The sequence below is a fragment of the Schistosoma haematobium genome, chromosome ZW, assembly GCF_000699445.3.
Source record: "Schistosoma haematobium chromosome ZW, whole genome shotgun sequence".
NCBI lineage: Eukaryota > Metazoa > Platyhelminthes > Trematoda > Strigeidida > Schistosomatidae > Schistosoma > Schistosoma haematobium.
In genome coordinates, this window is record NC_067195.1 from 78,311,675 (window position 1) to 78,327,920 (window position 16,246).

Genomic DNA, 16,246 nt, shown 5'->3' on the forward strand with positions numbered 1-16,246 from the left:
CCTATCCCGAAGGTTTTCAGCAGTTTCGTTGCGGTTTCTGATATTCCTTGTATGTATGGTAGGGTGATCCTTTTGTTTATTTCTTTGCTTGATTTGGGTTCGGATGCTGTGTGCGGTTGGTATTTTTTGATGAAGTTGATTGGGTAGCCGTTCTTTTGAAATATGTCCAGGTATTTCTCTTTATTTTTTCGTGCTGCCAGTGTGCTGCAGTGTGTCCTCGCCCTCTTGAACAAAGTATGTACGCAGTTGATTTTGTGAGCTCTTGGTTTGTTGCTCCACGACCAAACCATCCAGCTCAGAGAACAAAACTCCACCAGACTCATCCACCTAAGCTACAAATCTTCTCCACCATCTCACAATACCGTAGTATTAATGTACTAATGATCATCAAAAAGATAAAGTCTATTCAAACCATTAAATAACAATCGTTTCTCTTCTTCCTCTCTCACATCATCTCTCTCATTTATTCAACATATATGTATAGATCTGATGAAATTGAACAAAACAGTATTTTATTAAGCAGTCGTATTGAAGGATTAAAAGATCTAATGCAAAAATTGCGTGATCAAATTTATTTAACTAATACTAATATTGATCGTCTACCAGATATTATGACACAATTACGTCAATTAGACAGTGTGGCGATTACATGGAATGAAGCAAAACAAATGGTAAATTAAAACTTTTTTTATTGTGATTATTACTAATAAATGAAAAAAACATACATTGTCAGTTTATTACACACATTTTGTGGTATCTTTATTATTTCTTATCTCTTTCAAAGAATGACTATCTATACTTCTATCATAGGGATAGGGTCGCTAACCCTATGCCTAACCCTCCTACTTTATCCGGGCTTGGGACCGGCATTAGCCTCCGGAGGGACTACTGGAGGAGTTGGTTTATAATCAATGACGTTAAATTAATGCAATTTGCGATTTCTTTAAAATATTGGTCTTATAGAAATTGTAGTGGCTGGTACTATGTCAAATCCACATAGGTTATTCTAGATGCTAGACAGACCAATTTACTCATTCGAATCAATTCACATTTTGGCCATGTCACTTAATTCCTTATTAGCCCTGACTGTTTTTATATGATCGTATGTGTATTAATTGCTTGCCCTATTCATCACGTGCCTGTAATTTATTTTTGTCTAAGTATAAATGTTGAATGACGCTTAATGAAAGTGAGTTGGCTTACTCACCTTCTCCTCTTCACGTCATTTCGTATCGTTTCGTTTCGTTTCGTTCCACTTCGTTTCTCTGATTGTCTGTCTGGATCACTGAGTATATGAAATATACATATTCAAAATTTATTTTCGTATTTGACTTATTGCATTTTTCAATAATGCGGATGAAGTCGATAAAAATATACAAGGGTTGGCAACATGTATATTTCGATGACAACCAACATATGATTTACCTACAGTCAGCTATATGGCTACTAAAGTGGTAAATCCATCAATAACCTCATTGATAACATTATCAAATCAGAAAGAAATCACGACACCACTAAAAAATATTTTAAGTCGAACAAATTAGAATATGATTAACGTTTTAATATTAAGATTAATTTGTTAAAGAACAACATCTATTAGTAATCAGATATCTTATAATTGTGAATCTAACCGGCAATCCACATTTTCCTTTCAACATTAATCATTGTGTGAATAGATTTATTAACAATAAATTAATTCAAATTCACTTGATGTTGTTTTACTTGTATTGTCCCATTGTTATTTAGGACTGTAATTGATCAGTCTGTTGTTGGTATATGTGCATTCTGTGCGGATTGCCTCTATATAGCCTTAAGTTACAAGCTTTTCAAGCAGAGATAGTGTTTGAAGCAAATGGTACTGGATTCGAGTGCCAGAGTGAACATCAACTCTGGGATGCATGTACATCCAGCTGACGAGTCCCAAATAGGACGAAACTCGCTTCCTGAATTCCACTGTTAGCCATTATCCATCTTTGAGCAAATTAATTCAATTTTGTTATAGTACAAGTTTTCTTCTATCAGATTAAAGAAATACACTGGACTAATAATTCTTGTTGTAATAAAATTATGAATAAAAAACATACTTAGGAAAAACGAATAAATCTAACAGAGACAATACAACTACTCACTGTAAATCTAGACAAGATTTTTTTGTCTGAGTAACAAAAAAAATTGTCGATCATTTTGTCAATAGACAAATGTGTACTCACTCAGACAGACAACCCACGCATTCAGACATATCAGTCACATGCGGATATATATATATATATATATATATATATATATATATATATATATATTTGTTGCTAAGGCGTAGATATAGGCTAGAAAATATAGGCAATAATAAATAATAATGTTTAAATAAACTCGAATTCGGACATACTTTCCTATTAATATTGAATGCATTGAAGTAGTTTTTTTCCTCTTTTTTTCATGTGTGGAAATTACAATTTTCGTATTTCACTTTCATTTCAAGCTAATTATGTCGAATAACTAACTAACTTGTAGCTTATTTTAAATGTTGCTTAATTCAAGTGTAGGATTTATAACAAATAATTGAGATTCTATGTGAATATTAGTTTTAAGGTAGATATATGTGACAGGTTCCAAACCTTACAAGATCTACTGAAGGAAGAAGAAACTACTATGGAGGACAACTGGAAAGGCATCAAAGAAGCATTAACTTCAACGTGTCAAGAGGTTTCGGGCCTCAAGAAGCATCATCATAAGGAATGGATCTCTATAGAAACACTGAACAGTACACAGTAGCAAACAAGCAAGTGAAGAAGAGCATTAAAGCCGACAAGCAGAAATACGTGGAAGAACTAGCAACGACGGCGGAAACAGCTGCAAGAGAAGGAAATATGAAACAGCTTTATGATACAACGATAAAACTATCAGGGAGATATAGTAAACCAGATAGATCGGTCAAGGACAAAGAAGCCAGGAGAATCACTGAAATTCGGGAACAGATGAACAGATGTATAGAGTACTTTGAGAAACTCTTGAATAGACCAGCTCGACTGAATCCACGGGACATCGAAGCAGCACACACAGACATTCCTGTAGATGTCAATCCACCAACAACCGAGGAAATCAGAATGACCATCAGACAAATCAAGAGTTGGAAACCAGCAGGACCTGACAATATACCAGCTGAAGCACTGAAGTCAGACCTCGAAGTAACTACGAACATGCTCCACCTTCTATTCCAGAAGATTTGAGAGGAGGAACAAGTGCCGATGGACTGGAAAGAAGGACACCTCGTCAAGATTCCAAAGAAAGGAGATCTGAGCAAATGTGAAAACTAAAGAGGCATTACACTACTGTCAATACCAGGGAAAGTCTTCAACAGATTGTTGCTGAACCGGATGAAGGATGCAGTAGACGCCCAACTTCGAGATCAACAAGCTGGATTCCGTAAGGATCGGTCGTGCACAGACCAAACTGCAACACTACGGATCATCGTCGAACAATCAGTTGAGTGGAACTCATCACTATACATCAACTTCATTGATTATGAAAAGACATTCGGCAGTGTAGATAGGAGGACATTATGGAAACTTCTTCGACATTACGGAGTTCCTGAGAAGATTGTCAATATTATCCGGGACTAATACGACGGACTACAGTGCAAGGTCGTGCATGAAGGACAGCTGACAGATGCATTCCAAGTAAGGACCGGAGTCAGACAAGGCTGTCTACTCCTTCCCTTCCTCTTTCTTCTGGTGGTCGACTGGATTATGAAGACCTCAACATCTGAGGGAAAACACGGAATACAATGGACAGCTCAGAATCAATTAGACGGTTTTGACTTCTCAGATGTCCTAGCCCTCCTATCGCATACACACAAAGAAATGCAGATAAAGACAACCAGTTTAGCAGCAGTCTCTTCATTAGTAGGCCTCAGCATACACAAAGTGAAAACCAAGGTTCTCAAATTCAAAGCAGAAAACAGCAATCCAATCACACTTGTTGGCAAAACTCTGGAAGATGTAGAACCCTTCACATACCTGGGAAGCATCATCGATGAACAAGGAGGTTCAGATGCAGACGTAAAGGCGAGGATTGGCAAAGCAAGGGTCGCATTCCTACAGTTGAAGAACATATGGAACTCAAAACAACTTTCAACCAATATCAATGTCACAATCTTCATTATGGACATCAAGACAGTTCTACTGTATGGAGCTGAAACTTGGAGAACCACAACAACAACCACCAAGAAGGTACAAGTATTTATAAATAGCTGTCTACGCAAGATACTCAACATCCATTGACCGGATACCATTAGTCACAGTCTTTTATGGAAAAGAACAAACCATCATCTAACTGAAGAAAAAATTAGGAAAACACGATGGAGGTGGGTAGAATATATATTATGGAAATCATCAAAGTGCATCACGAAGCAAGCGCTAACTTATAATCCCGAAAAGAAACAAAAAAGAAGAAGACTAAGAAACACATTGCATCGGGAATCAGAATCAGATATCAAAAAGATGAATAGCAACTAGAAAAAATTGGAAAGGATTGTCAAGGACAGAGTTAAGTGAAGAATGCTGATGGATGGTCTATACTCCTCTACGAGAGGTAACGGGTGTAATTAAGTAAGTAAGTAAGTAGACAATATAATATCAACACATCAGTCTTTGAATTCGGTATCTTCTTTTACTAAATTGCATTTTTCTTTTCTTTTTTTGTGATAAATTTCTCTCAATCAACTCATCTACCTCGTTTTTTTCTTTTCTTTTTTTCTCTTTCCTATCCTCAATTCCCCACTATTCCTTTATTCATACGAATAATATTTTATTATTAATAAATAGTCAAAACAATTACAAAATCGTTTATTCAATATTGAAAATGAATTAAATAATCAATTAATTCAATTACAACAAATAAATAATCAATTAATCGATACATTAAATAAACAAGAAAATGAAGCGAAATTAATTGAATTAAAATTTAATGAAATCAATAATTTATTAGAACGTGTTATGAATGCAATCAATATGAGTTGGACAATGGTTGACAATGGTAGAATATGGTTACAAAAACTTGAAGGTATATCATCATTATTATTATCATTATTATTATTATTATTATTACTATTGTAAGATAATACTGTTTAAAGTATAATGTCTTCTTTTAAATAGAAAGAAATTATCAGAAGGGGTTTGTGGAGATTTTTAGAAATTTTCACAGATTGAAATCATGAGTCAGTTGAAGCTAGACCACCATGGAAAACCTGGAAACACTGGACGGTCGTTTCGTCCCACTTCACAAGATTAAAAAAACCAGGACCGATCAATCTCGCACACGAAGACTTAACATTTAGACCATTGAGCCAGTATCAAACGATGTTAATGTTTAATTTCAACAAATCATTTAAAAAAAGAGAGAATTAAAGATAATTCTATAATGTTGTTTACTTGAGGTAGATTATCATTGTATTTACACTGATTTAGCAAATATGACGATCTATTAAACAAAAATAATAACATGTTTTGATAGCTTTATGTTCTCTATACGAGACAGTGTAATTACAAACTTTTCACTGTCATTCTAGATAACATATTCAGTGTTTAAATCAATATTCAAGGAGCTTTCAGTGTTAAGAGGTTGGTTGAGTCACAATCAAGGGCGAAACTATAATTTATGGACGAACTAATCAAGTATAAGATAACAGGTCTTGGATTTTGACGCGAAATTCACTCATCTATTTGATTAAATAGAGTTTTGGCATTATAGCCTAAATCTAATTCCTAATCCTTAACCATCAACTCAAAATCATTTGATCCTAGTTATTAGATAGACAGTCTCAATGTCGTCCATAAATTATAATTTCACCCAATCAGAAAGTTAAAAGCGATATGAAGATGAAATCAGATTTGTAAATGTCAATTAAATACGGTTATACACTTTGAATAAATAATAATATATTAATAATTAGGGGGCAACTCTAAAGATAGAATTGTAGTATTATTAACTGTAAAAGGTGACGGAGATTTGTAGCTCAGGTGGATGATTTCGATGGAATTTTGTTCTCCAGCTCAGTGAACAAAACACCATCGAAAACTCTACAAGGTAGTAAGTCAAAATCAAAATTATGGAAAAATATATAACGTTTAAATATTCACTGACAATTTTGGTTTTGATTATTATTATTATCCTGAAGACGTTCAGGCGAAATTAGTAGACGGAATGTTCGAATTAATTTAAATTTCAACTTATGAAATTATTTCAACTATAATTTTTCACATAATAATGTCTTCTACATACTCATCGCTTAGTTTCTATGACACTAGTTAATAATAGCAACTATCCTACAACCAATTTCGATTATGGTTAATTTTGGTTAAGTCCTTTTATTCACTTACTTAACAGACAATTTTATTTGAACAGTAACAATTCGTCTATTTCTTTGTACCGTCATGATCACTAGATCACATGACAGACTCTAGCTCAAATGTTGATCGCTTAATTATCACTCGATGATTCATTCTCTCTCTATGTATATATGTACTCAAATCCTATTATTAGTCTTTGCTTTGCCTTGCTGTGCCCTTATGCAATTTGACTATAAATTTGCCTATATATTTGCTCGCATAAACATATATTCGCCTCTCCGCTCCCAATTCGCTTGACGTGCTTATAGCTTTGTGGCCTGTGCTATCCACTAATAAACTTTAGTTGCCGCTTCTCATTGCCTTCTGATTTCAAAAACCATTGAAATTTATATTATAACGGTTATTGGGGTGATTGATTAACAAAGCAACGACACTATATATATATATATATATATATATATATATATATATATATATATATATATATATATATATATTGAGTCCAGGACCTTCATATCTTACGGCCAGTGCTTAGCATTCAGACCACTAAGTTGGGATCTAATGGTTTACATTTTTATTATCAAGTAATTTATGATATTCTTGAATCGTCTCACAAAGCTGTTGGTATGTAACAGTCTCACACTTAACATAGTTGAACTTTAAGTTTCAAAACTTCTCACTAGGACATCGAGAATTACCTCTCAAAACCATTATACTATGTATAGATACTATCCAATGTCTTTGATGGGCTTTCGATCAATCGTTACTTGGTAATCTTCGCAAATCTTCGTGAAATACGACAATAATCTCTATAAGTTCATCCAAAAGTTGACATGCAATCAATATTTATTCAAGGGGTTTTGTGGAAATTTTTTAAAGCCTGAAGTCAAATCCTGGAGTAAAGTAGTGAATATGGTTTAATAGTTACCTTGGAATGATAATGAAGAAGTTGTTTTTTTATTCCTCATAATTGAAAAGCTTAGCAATGGATGATTAGTTCATACATAGAAACATGTCCACTTTTTAGATAATATTTACGTTTTCATTAGTAACAATAAAACTATATAAAACAACTGATCCACTCTAATTTTCTCCTGTAACCTAATTTGTATACTTATGTTTAGACTATAAAGAAACTTATTTACATGACCATTGAGTAGTGGTCTGTCTAGTCCCTAGAGCCAATTAAAGTGTATAGAATAAGTTAGAAGGTGACTACTAATTTAATTGACTTGATGTTACCAATTGATCAATAGAATTAAACCACCACTAAAGAACTATACAAATATGATATTGACCAGTACTTAGTTATCATTTCATGCAAAAATTTGACAGTTCTACCAAGTGGAGTGATTCACTAAATGGCTAATATCAATGATGACATCTCAGACTAAGGAACTAGGTAATGTGATTTAGGATCCTTCAAGGAATAACAATTCCTTCAAAGTTTTTGGGCATAGTTTGCTGATGTTTAACAATAAGTATGAAACTTAATTCCTGAGTTTCCTGTTGTTTCGCTCCAATCACTTAACATGAAAAAGTATTTATTATTTATTAACCTTAAAGCTAACCATTATGGCTCGGTAAGATATGACTTTAATCACGATTTTTTTTTACATATCAACTATCTGAATATCATAATTATTATTTGTTAAAGTTATACGCATAATCGATAATTTAACATTTATGTACTTTGAATGTAACATTGAAAAAATATTGATCAGTCTAGCACATACACACACATACATGCGTACGTGCGCGCAAACAGCCACAAATTTTCTACGAAACAGAAAGAAGTGAAAACAATGTGGGGGGGGCGGAGGCAAAGTGTGTGTGTGTATGAGGGTAAACTGAAAATAATAATCGTTTTTTCAATTGTTTCTATATTCTATCAATAATTATACGTTTGTTACTTGGGTAACATGATTGAATATGTTTATAACAAGCGCTAATAGTAATAATAATAATAATAATAATAATAGTAATAATAAGGAGTATTAATGATAATAATAGCAAGATATTATTTTGAAATTCCCTTTTTATGACTAAAATAAAAACTAAACAAGCAATGTGTTTCAACTAAACAGAGCGGTAGACACAAATTTGACAAGTGTAAATGAACGTGTGTCCTTTTTGTTGTTGTTGTTGTAGTTGTTGCTTTAAATGGACTAGATATTATTTGATTTCATTTTTTTTATCTCTTATGATAGTTGATTAGGGTTACCGCTTGATAAATCAAAAAATATTTATGAAAGAAATCAATATTTTGAAAAGCTTTTTTTAAAGAAATGTTTCATGGTATTTTACACATAGTTTCAAATAGAGTTCTAATGGAGATCATGAATTGATTAATATTAGACAATCATTGAAAGTTTAGAAGTACTGAATAACTGTTTTGTCCTAGTATGAAACTCTTCAACAGTGCTCATTCACGATCATATAAGTGAGATTTGAACTCAGGATTGTTGGTCTCGCAAGTGAACACCTTTATGATCTTAATCAAAAAATTTAACAATATTCACAACCCCATAATGATAATTACAAATAAATTGAATGTTATTAGAACTGTTCATTATCATAAAATAAATGGCTTTTTTCATAGATTTGATCTTAGTTAAGTCAACATTGGAAACCAAGAAGCGAATGGATTCGGGTTTTGTGATTTAAAATGTATGAAAATTCTACCTTATACGGATAATTTTTATATGCTCACTAGTGTTTAGCTTCAATTAGCGAAATCCGGGAGTTCTGATGAGACAGTTATTCACAGCTGATAATGTATGTGTATTGAACAGTATGATGAATTAATTGAATTCATATATTAGTATCACTAGTCCCCAAGTTTTGAGATTAGACGTTCGCACACGAGACCGAAGGTTTTGGGTTCAATTCCCTATTTCAGGATCATGAATGTGTACTTCTGAAGAATCCCATATTAGAATGGAACAACTGTCCAGTACGATCAGATTCTCATTGGTGGTCTAGATAAGTTCAGTTAGTGGCTCAAAGCACATGAAAATTCTTTATTCTTCATAAAACCTTATACTGATAACAATCTATTTGTTACTTACCTACGCCTGTTACTCCTCGTGAAGGAGCATAGGCCACCCAGTAGCACTCTCCATCCAACCCTGTCCTGAACAATACTTTCCAGCTCTTTCCAGTTGTTATTTATCTTTTCCATATCTGCTTTTATTTCCCGACGTAGTGTGTTCTTTGACCTTCCTCTTTTCGGCTTCCCTTCAGGATTCCAAGTTAGGGCTTACCTCATGATGCAGTTTGGTGATTTCCGTAACGCTAACCAGAAAAAAGTAATTCAAATCATAAATCTGTTCGTTATTAAACTCGTACACTTTTGAAGTTAAGTGTAGGTCGTTTCTTCAGAAAATGAATAAACAACAGAATTCAATTAACATGAATCTTAACAGACAATTGAAACGTTTGTCTATTTCATTTGAATACTTGCTTAATTTTTTTAATGAAACAACATACACTAAATCTTGGAATATCAGAATTTCATTATTTTGTTCATTAGGATGTCGGAAAAAATTATAATTTAATTATAGTAATTCATTTTCTATATTCTTATTTTGTATTTAAAAGCAATCTTAGTAATGTATGTAGTCAACTGGTTTTCAGTAGAATATTCACTGTTCTTTTGGTAGCACTGAGCAATAATGCCAGGATATCTGGGATGCGTGTTCTAGAGGTTAAGCGCGAGTAAGAGAGACTGATAGGTATCGGGTTTGAGTCTCGCGAGGTGGGATCGTGGTTGCGCACTGGTGAGGAGTCCCACAATAAGAGGAAATGGCCGTCCAGTGCTTCCAGGTTTTCCATGTTGGTTTCACTTTAATTAACTCATGATTTCAATCATTAAAAATTACTATAATATCCACAAAACCTTTTCTGATACTAATACGTATTTACTTCTGAAATCATAGAACCAATTTGATGAAAATTACTCGATCTGATTACTGTAAAGCAACTACCTTTATTTGTTTTGTTTTTTTTACTATACATAATGGGCCAATAGTTTGTCAGTTTCTAATTTTACATTGTTCCTTAATTTTGTAATAGAGAATAGAGAGGGTGATTTGAAAAATAAACTCAAATAATTCTTAGTGATATATTGTACATTTCTGTCTGGAGTGACAATTGAAAACTAGTCAGTATTGTTTTAGATGATCAAAACTAGAATAATTTCAGTGTTGTAATCCTGAATTGAAATAAAACACGTAGAATGTTCATGATCTCAATCAGAGTTAATAATCTCCACAACCCCTATACTGATAATTAACATGTGCTCACTAGTGACTAGCTTCGTGAGGGAATTCTCGGAGTTCTAGTGAGAAGCCGTGACCAGTGGAGCTAATCCGTGTCGCACAATTCCGTGGATTGGTTGAGGTTAGACATTAACACCGTTGAATGCCGACCGACTCAGCGGTCTAGAGGTTAAGCGATCGCACGCGGGACTGAAAGCTCTGGGTTCGAATCCCGCGAGCCGGACCGTGGATGCGCACTTCTGAAGAGTCGCACAATAGGACGGAACGGGAGTCGAGTGCTTCCAGGTTTCCAACGGTGGTCTAAAATCAATCGGCTCATGATCTCATTCAAAAACTTAATAATCTCCACAGCCCTTATACTGAATGTTTTTTTGTTGATGACTATTCTTTCTTTACCGACCACCTGCACGAAACTAATTTATTGCATTTTTTCGAAATCAAACACTTCCTCGTTATTTACCTGTGCTACTAATATATATTACAGGTGATTACACTAAAACGTTGTATGTTGTTGGGTAGACCCGTAAAATTTCCCGAAAAAAAAACCTAGAGGGGTCCTGAATACTCTGAGACACATTCTATCCGATCAACATTCAATAGAAGTTTCTCAGCGACATCTAGAAAGTGAAAAGTAATGTGTCTTCTTTCTGATTAGATAATTATCTAGGGCTGATGTTCAGTAGGGTTCCAGGATTTTCAAAATAGCCAATATCTTCTGAAATTCTATACATACACTCAATTTTATGTACATAAACTAACCTTGGAGTAAAGCATTCTTTCCATAGTTTACATCTTTTTCTGTCGTGCTCAAGTTGTTGTACAGATTTATCATAAGGTTATTAGAAGAGCTTAGAAAATTGATACTGGCGTTTAGTCGGAAGATTCATCATACCATCTCATGAATTAGGTCATTAAAAAAATATTTTGTAACTGGACTGCTCACTTCCTCTCTCTCTCTCTCTCTATTCTGTTTAAATGACTTCCGGTTAACTCAAAGCATGAAGCAAAAAGAAGCAACTTTTCAAGCACTTGATTTATCGAAACTTTCGATATTTCCATTTACTTTCTATTTAGTGAATGCTTTCAGTTTCATTATAAGATGTTAGGGCTAAGAATGTAAATCAACTTTTTTTTTCATTATCGGTTTATGATTTAGCCAAAGTAATTCATTCATTGAAAAATAAGTAACTCAGTAACGAAAGAGGTAACTGGAAATATAGCTTATGAAGTTAATGCTGAATATATATTATTTCTAATGAATAAATTTCAAACTTGTATTCGGTCATATGATTAATAGAAGTGTATGAAAAATCTTATTTTCATTGTTTACATTTTTACTACTCATATGCATAGTAAGTAGTCCTTCATTGAAATCTTTAGATAAAACCACAGGTTGATGGTATGTTGATTTGACATTAGATACTTTATCATGTGACTTTACTATGCCTACCATAATAATTTAATGGGATATTAATGTTGGAACTAAAATGATGTGTGATGGAGTCAATGAACCTCAGGGGTACTATATAATGCACCGCAAACCTATTCGTAAAGAAATACTAGGTGATAACAGCATTTAGTAAATAAATCTTAAAGTTTTGTCTAGATCAGATCACAGAATTTAAAACCAGTTAACATAGATCGACACGTTACAGTCGAACCCGATTTTATCATCCGATAGCATTAGTACTCTACTGTTTTCTGACTGATTCCAAACAAAGTTTACTTTTGAAGTAACCTCATAATTAATTAATATCTTTACATTTACAGTTTATATCGAAAAATGTTATAGTGTGATGAAGCACTAAAATTCAAACAAATATTACCTTCTAGTACAAGATTCTTGTGTATAACACAATTCTGATCGTAAGTAACATTGACTCTAAGACATATGAAGTTTGCGATAAGTAACTTCCTATTTGTTCTGAAGTGAAATTCATCGTCTTAATTTTTCTAATTTTAATTTGTGATATAATATGACAGTTACCATGCATTTCCAATAAGTATCTTTTCTCCATCTTCACCAACTTACATTTGAATAAAGTATTAGTCTTTACATAACACCAACTGCCAGTGACATGGAAGTAACCAAATTCTAGACTATACTCATGACTTGTGGACTTAAATTGGTTATCTGAAGTGAGATACAGATACAACAAGGAAATATTTATTATCAGTAGAGAGAGGGTTTCAGAAGTTCCTGAGCCACTATCAAATAGATCACATGCTGTTCCTAAGTAAAATCGCGATGCTGTGCAATGGTTTCCCGTAGTCTTCAGTGAGCAATTGATCAGTGTTCTACGCATTAAATGATTGCCTTGAAAATTGTAGGTTCTGGTTTGGATCCCCACCAGGTTTGTAGGTGAGCTTAGCGGTGGAGTCCTATACCAGGACTCAATAGCTGTCCAGTGCTTCATGGTGGTAGAAAGACGTCTAGCTTTTGTCAGTTCGTGATCTCGAAAATATTATTTTTTAAACTAATTAATATGCGAAGATATGAATGACTTGGAGGTCGTTTATCAGAGAATTCAACATTAGGAAGCACTAAATATGATTCATTTTGTGCGCTCACCTGGTAATTTTGTTTCCATGATCCCAAATCAAAATCACCTTATAATTTTGTGTAGTATGGTTGAAGATGACATTTGAAATAAAATCTAGATCGTATAAAGTTTATCCAAACTAATGTCACTTGGAAATAATTGAAAACAAAAACCGAGGACAAAGTTTATTGGAGAATCCTAATCGACAGCCTATGAACCACGAGGGGTAACAGGTATGAGCAAGTAAGTAATGTCATTGTTTCGTAACTCAACTAGGGTTAACTTTACTTTAACACCTATCAATAGTTTACATTTTTTTCAGACAAACAATAAGTATCAGAAGGGGATTTTGTGAATATTATAGTAATCTTAATAGTTAAAATCATGGGTCAATTAAAGCTAGACCACCATGGTAAAGCTGGAATCGCTGGACGACCGTTCCATCCTATTGTGGGACTCCTCAACAGTTTACATCCACGTTTCCGCCTCAGTAGTCTGAAGGTTAAGCGACCGCGCACGAAACCGATAGGTTCTGTGTTCGAATCTTGCGAGGCGGGATCGTGAATGCGCACTGCTGAGGAGTCCCACAATAGAACGAAACGGTCATCCAGTGCTTCCAGGTTTTCCGTGATGATCTAACTTGAACTGACTCATGATCTCAATTATTAAAGCAATAAATGAACAACTTTTTCATATTTCTTGTAACACAAGTCAAATTTATTTCGTTAGCAATGTATACTTGATTAAATTGCTCCCACTTCTTCTTTTAGGCAAAGCATAACATACTATTTTTATTTACGATTACAATACAGTTATCTTATATAAGAAAGATTACCTCATTATAGAAATAATGGAATTACATAAGAATTATATGGAATAGATTAGATTATTATTACATATTTCAGATTTTTTTATAATATCTAAAATTAAATCAAAGATAACATACAAACACTTGAACAATACTACATCTATATTTCAATATGTATTATCTAAGAACAACTCCGCCTGGAGTCCCTCCGGGGGTTACTGCCGGTCCCAAGCCTGGATAAAAAGGAGGGTTGGGCATGGGATTAGCGACCCTATCCCGTAGAAAACGAACTCGCTAAAAAGACGCTAATCAGAAAAAAATATTCAAACGTTTTAAACTCTGCCTTGGGAGTCAGAAGGTCTTCATTTTTAGAAGAGTTATGACTCGTTATGATGAAAGCCGAGTTCCTTCGAAATTCACGAATGGATGCCCCTTCTGACAAACAGAGCAACCATTTATTAAGGTACATGGAATGTTTGTACAATGCGAGAGACCAGGAGAGTCTTCCAAATCGCCGCATTATCTAAGAACACTCAGTAATGAATATAGCAAAAGAAGAAGAAGACGATGAACTAGAAGTACTAGACATTGAAATCAAATGGATTGAATTCAATTTAACATTATTCTTTCTCTATTTTTAGAACTAAAAGCATATGTTATTATAAAATATTTTCAACATAATTCATAATATTAAACTTATATAAATGTATACAGCTGTATTCTTCGTTTCCTTTTTTTTCTTTCTTAATTCTTGTCTAGACAATAATCTTACATTAAATGAATCTTGTTTGTATTAACTATAGTACTAAGTGAATATTGATAAGTTTTGTTCTACTATTTCCTTCTTTGTTTCTTTTTTTTCTCTTGTTTGAATCTAGCGATAAAAATTAAGTAGTTGAAATAAAACATAAAGGTGATTAGTAAAGAAAAAAATTCTAAAAAAAATAGAGAAGGACAATAGGTAACTATGTACCTGGTCCTACTGAGCAATATAATTTATTTGGCTTATTTCATTGATTCTATTATTAGTTATGTAGTATTAACTTTACCTTATTATTATTATTATCTATTATAGCTGATGAATGTAAGGAACATGTATCATATCAAAATAGGTAGTAATTGGCTAAACGTAAAACATTTCGTAGTAATTTCAATAACTGAAAATTTGACAGACTCGTTATAGTCTTCAGTGAGTAACTGCATAGTGTTCTATATATTAAGCACTTGTCTCGAGAAGTGTAGGTTCTGAGTTCGATCCTCAACAGGTTCGTAGATGAGGTTAGCAGTGGAGTCTCACACCAAAACTTAGTGGCTATTCAATGCTTTTTTTGGTTTTAGAAAAATGTCTAGCTTTTGTCATTTTTTAGTGACTCTATGTCTGACTCTATATCCGAAGGCTGGGGGTTCGAGTCATATCGGACTCATCACTTTAGTAGCCTGAGATCTGAATCCAGTAATGTTGCATGATTGATCGAAACGTGAAACATTTCGTAGAAATTTCAGTAGCTGAAGAATGACAGTCTCGTCAACTGGTTTGTCATCTTTACCTGGTATGTCGCCACTATCTTTGGTATGTGAGAACGCAGAGTGTACAATGCTGAAGTTACATTCAGAATACTATTTAACCATCGAAGATTAGTTACTGAGGTGTTAAATCTTCATCACCTAAGATGATTGGGTTATATATCATCTGTACTTAACCAAAACCTACCTCGTTACGTCATGTCAACTGCATAACTAGTAATGAGAGAACATTGATAACTTTTAATACAAATTTGTTCTACTATTTCCTTCTTTTTTTCCATAAAAATCAAGTAGTTCAGTAAAACAAGAATTAGTACCCATATTGTTATCCGGTTTCGTTTTTGTAAAATGAACAAAATTACTGGCTACAATTTCTTTTAGATTAGTGGTTATGCTACAGTTGAATAACCGAGTAGGCGATACCGTGGTTCTATTATTCAGTCAGTCATACGCAATGTAGAACCTGTCATATATATACATTGGTTCAAGCTTCCATAACGGTAACAATATCAGTAGCAGAAAAAATCAACTATAGATAGTATGATTTTGGGAGAAAGGACAAATTTGTGGAATAAAGGAAATATAAGATAATTTCAAAGCTCAAGATATAGGGGAAAACAGTGAGTAAAAGCATCTAATTTATTGTTTTCAATTTTGAATCATGTCAACCAACGCTTCTAGCCATTAGTTACGATAATCGTACAGACCCCAACTAGATAGTTTACATTTACTAATATGGCTCGA

The 16,246-nt window shown here is 33.5% G+C and overlaps 1 protein-coding gene across 1 annotated transcript in view; it reads left to right on the plus strand.

Annotated features, from left to right (window-relative positions):
* LAMC1_25 (Laminin subunit gamma-1) overlaps positions 1 to 16,246 on the plus strand; it is a 109,460-nt gene that overhangs the window by 69,360 nt on the left and 23,854 nt on the right. The window contains exons 19-20 of the mRNA XM_051212376.1: positions 485 to 671; positions 4,821 to 5,058. Coding sequence (XP_051072557.1) covers positions 485 to 671; positions 4,821 to 5,058 — 425 coding nt within the window. The remainder of the gene's footprint in view (positions 1 to 484; positions 672 to 4,820; positions 5,059 to 16,246) is intronic.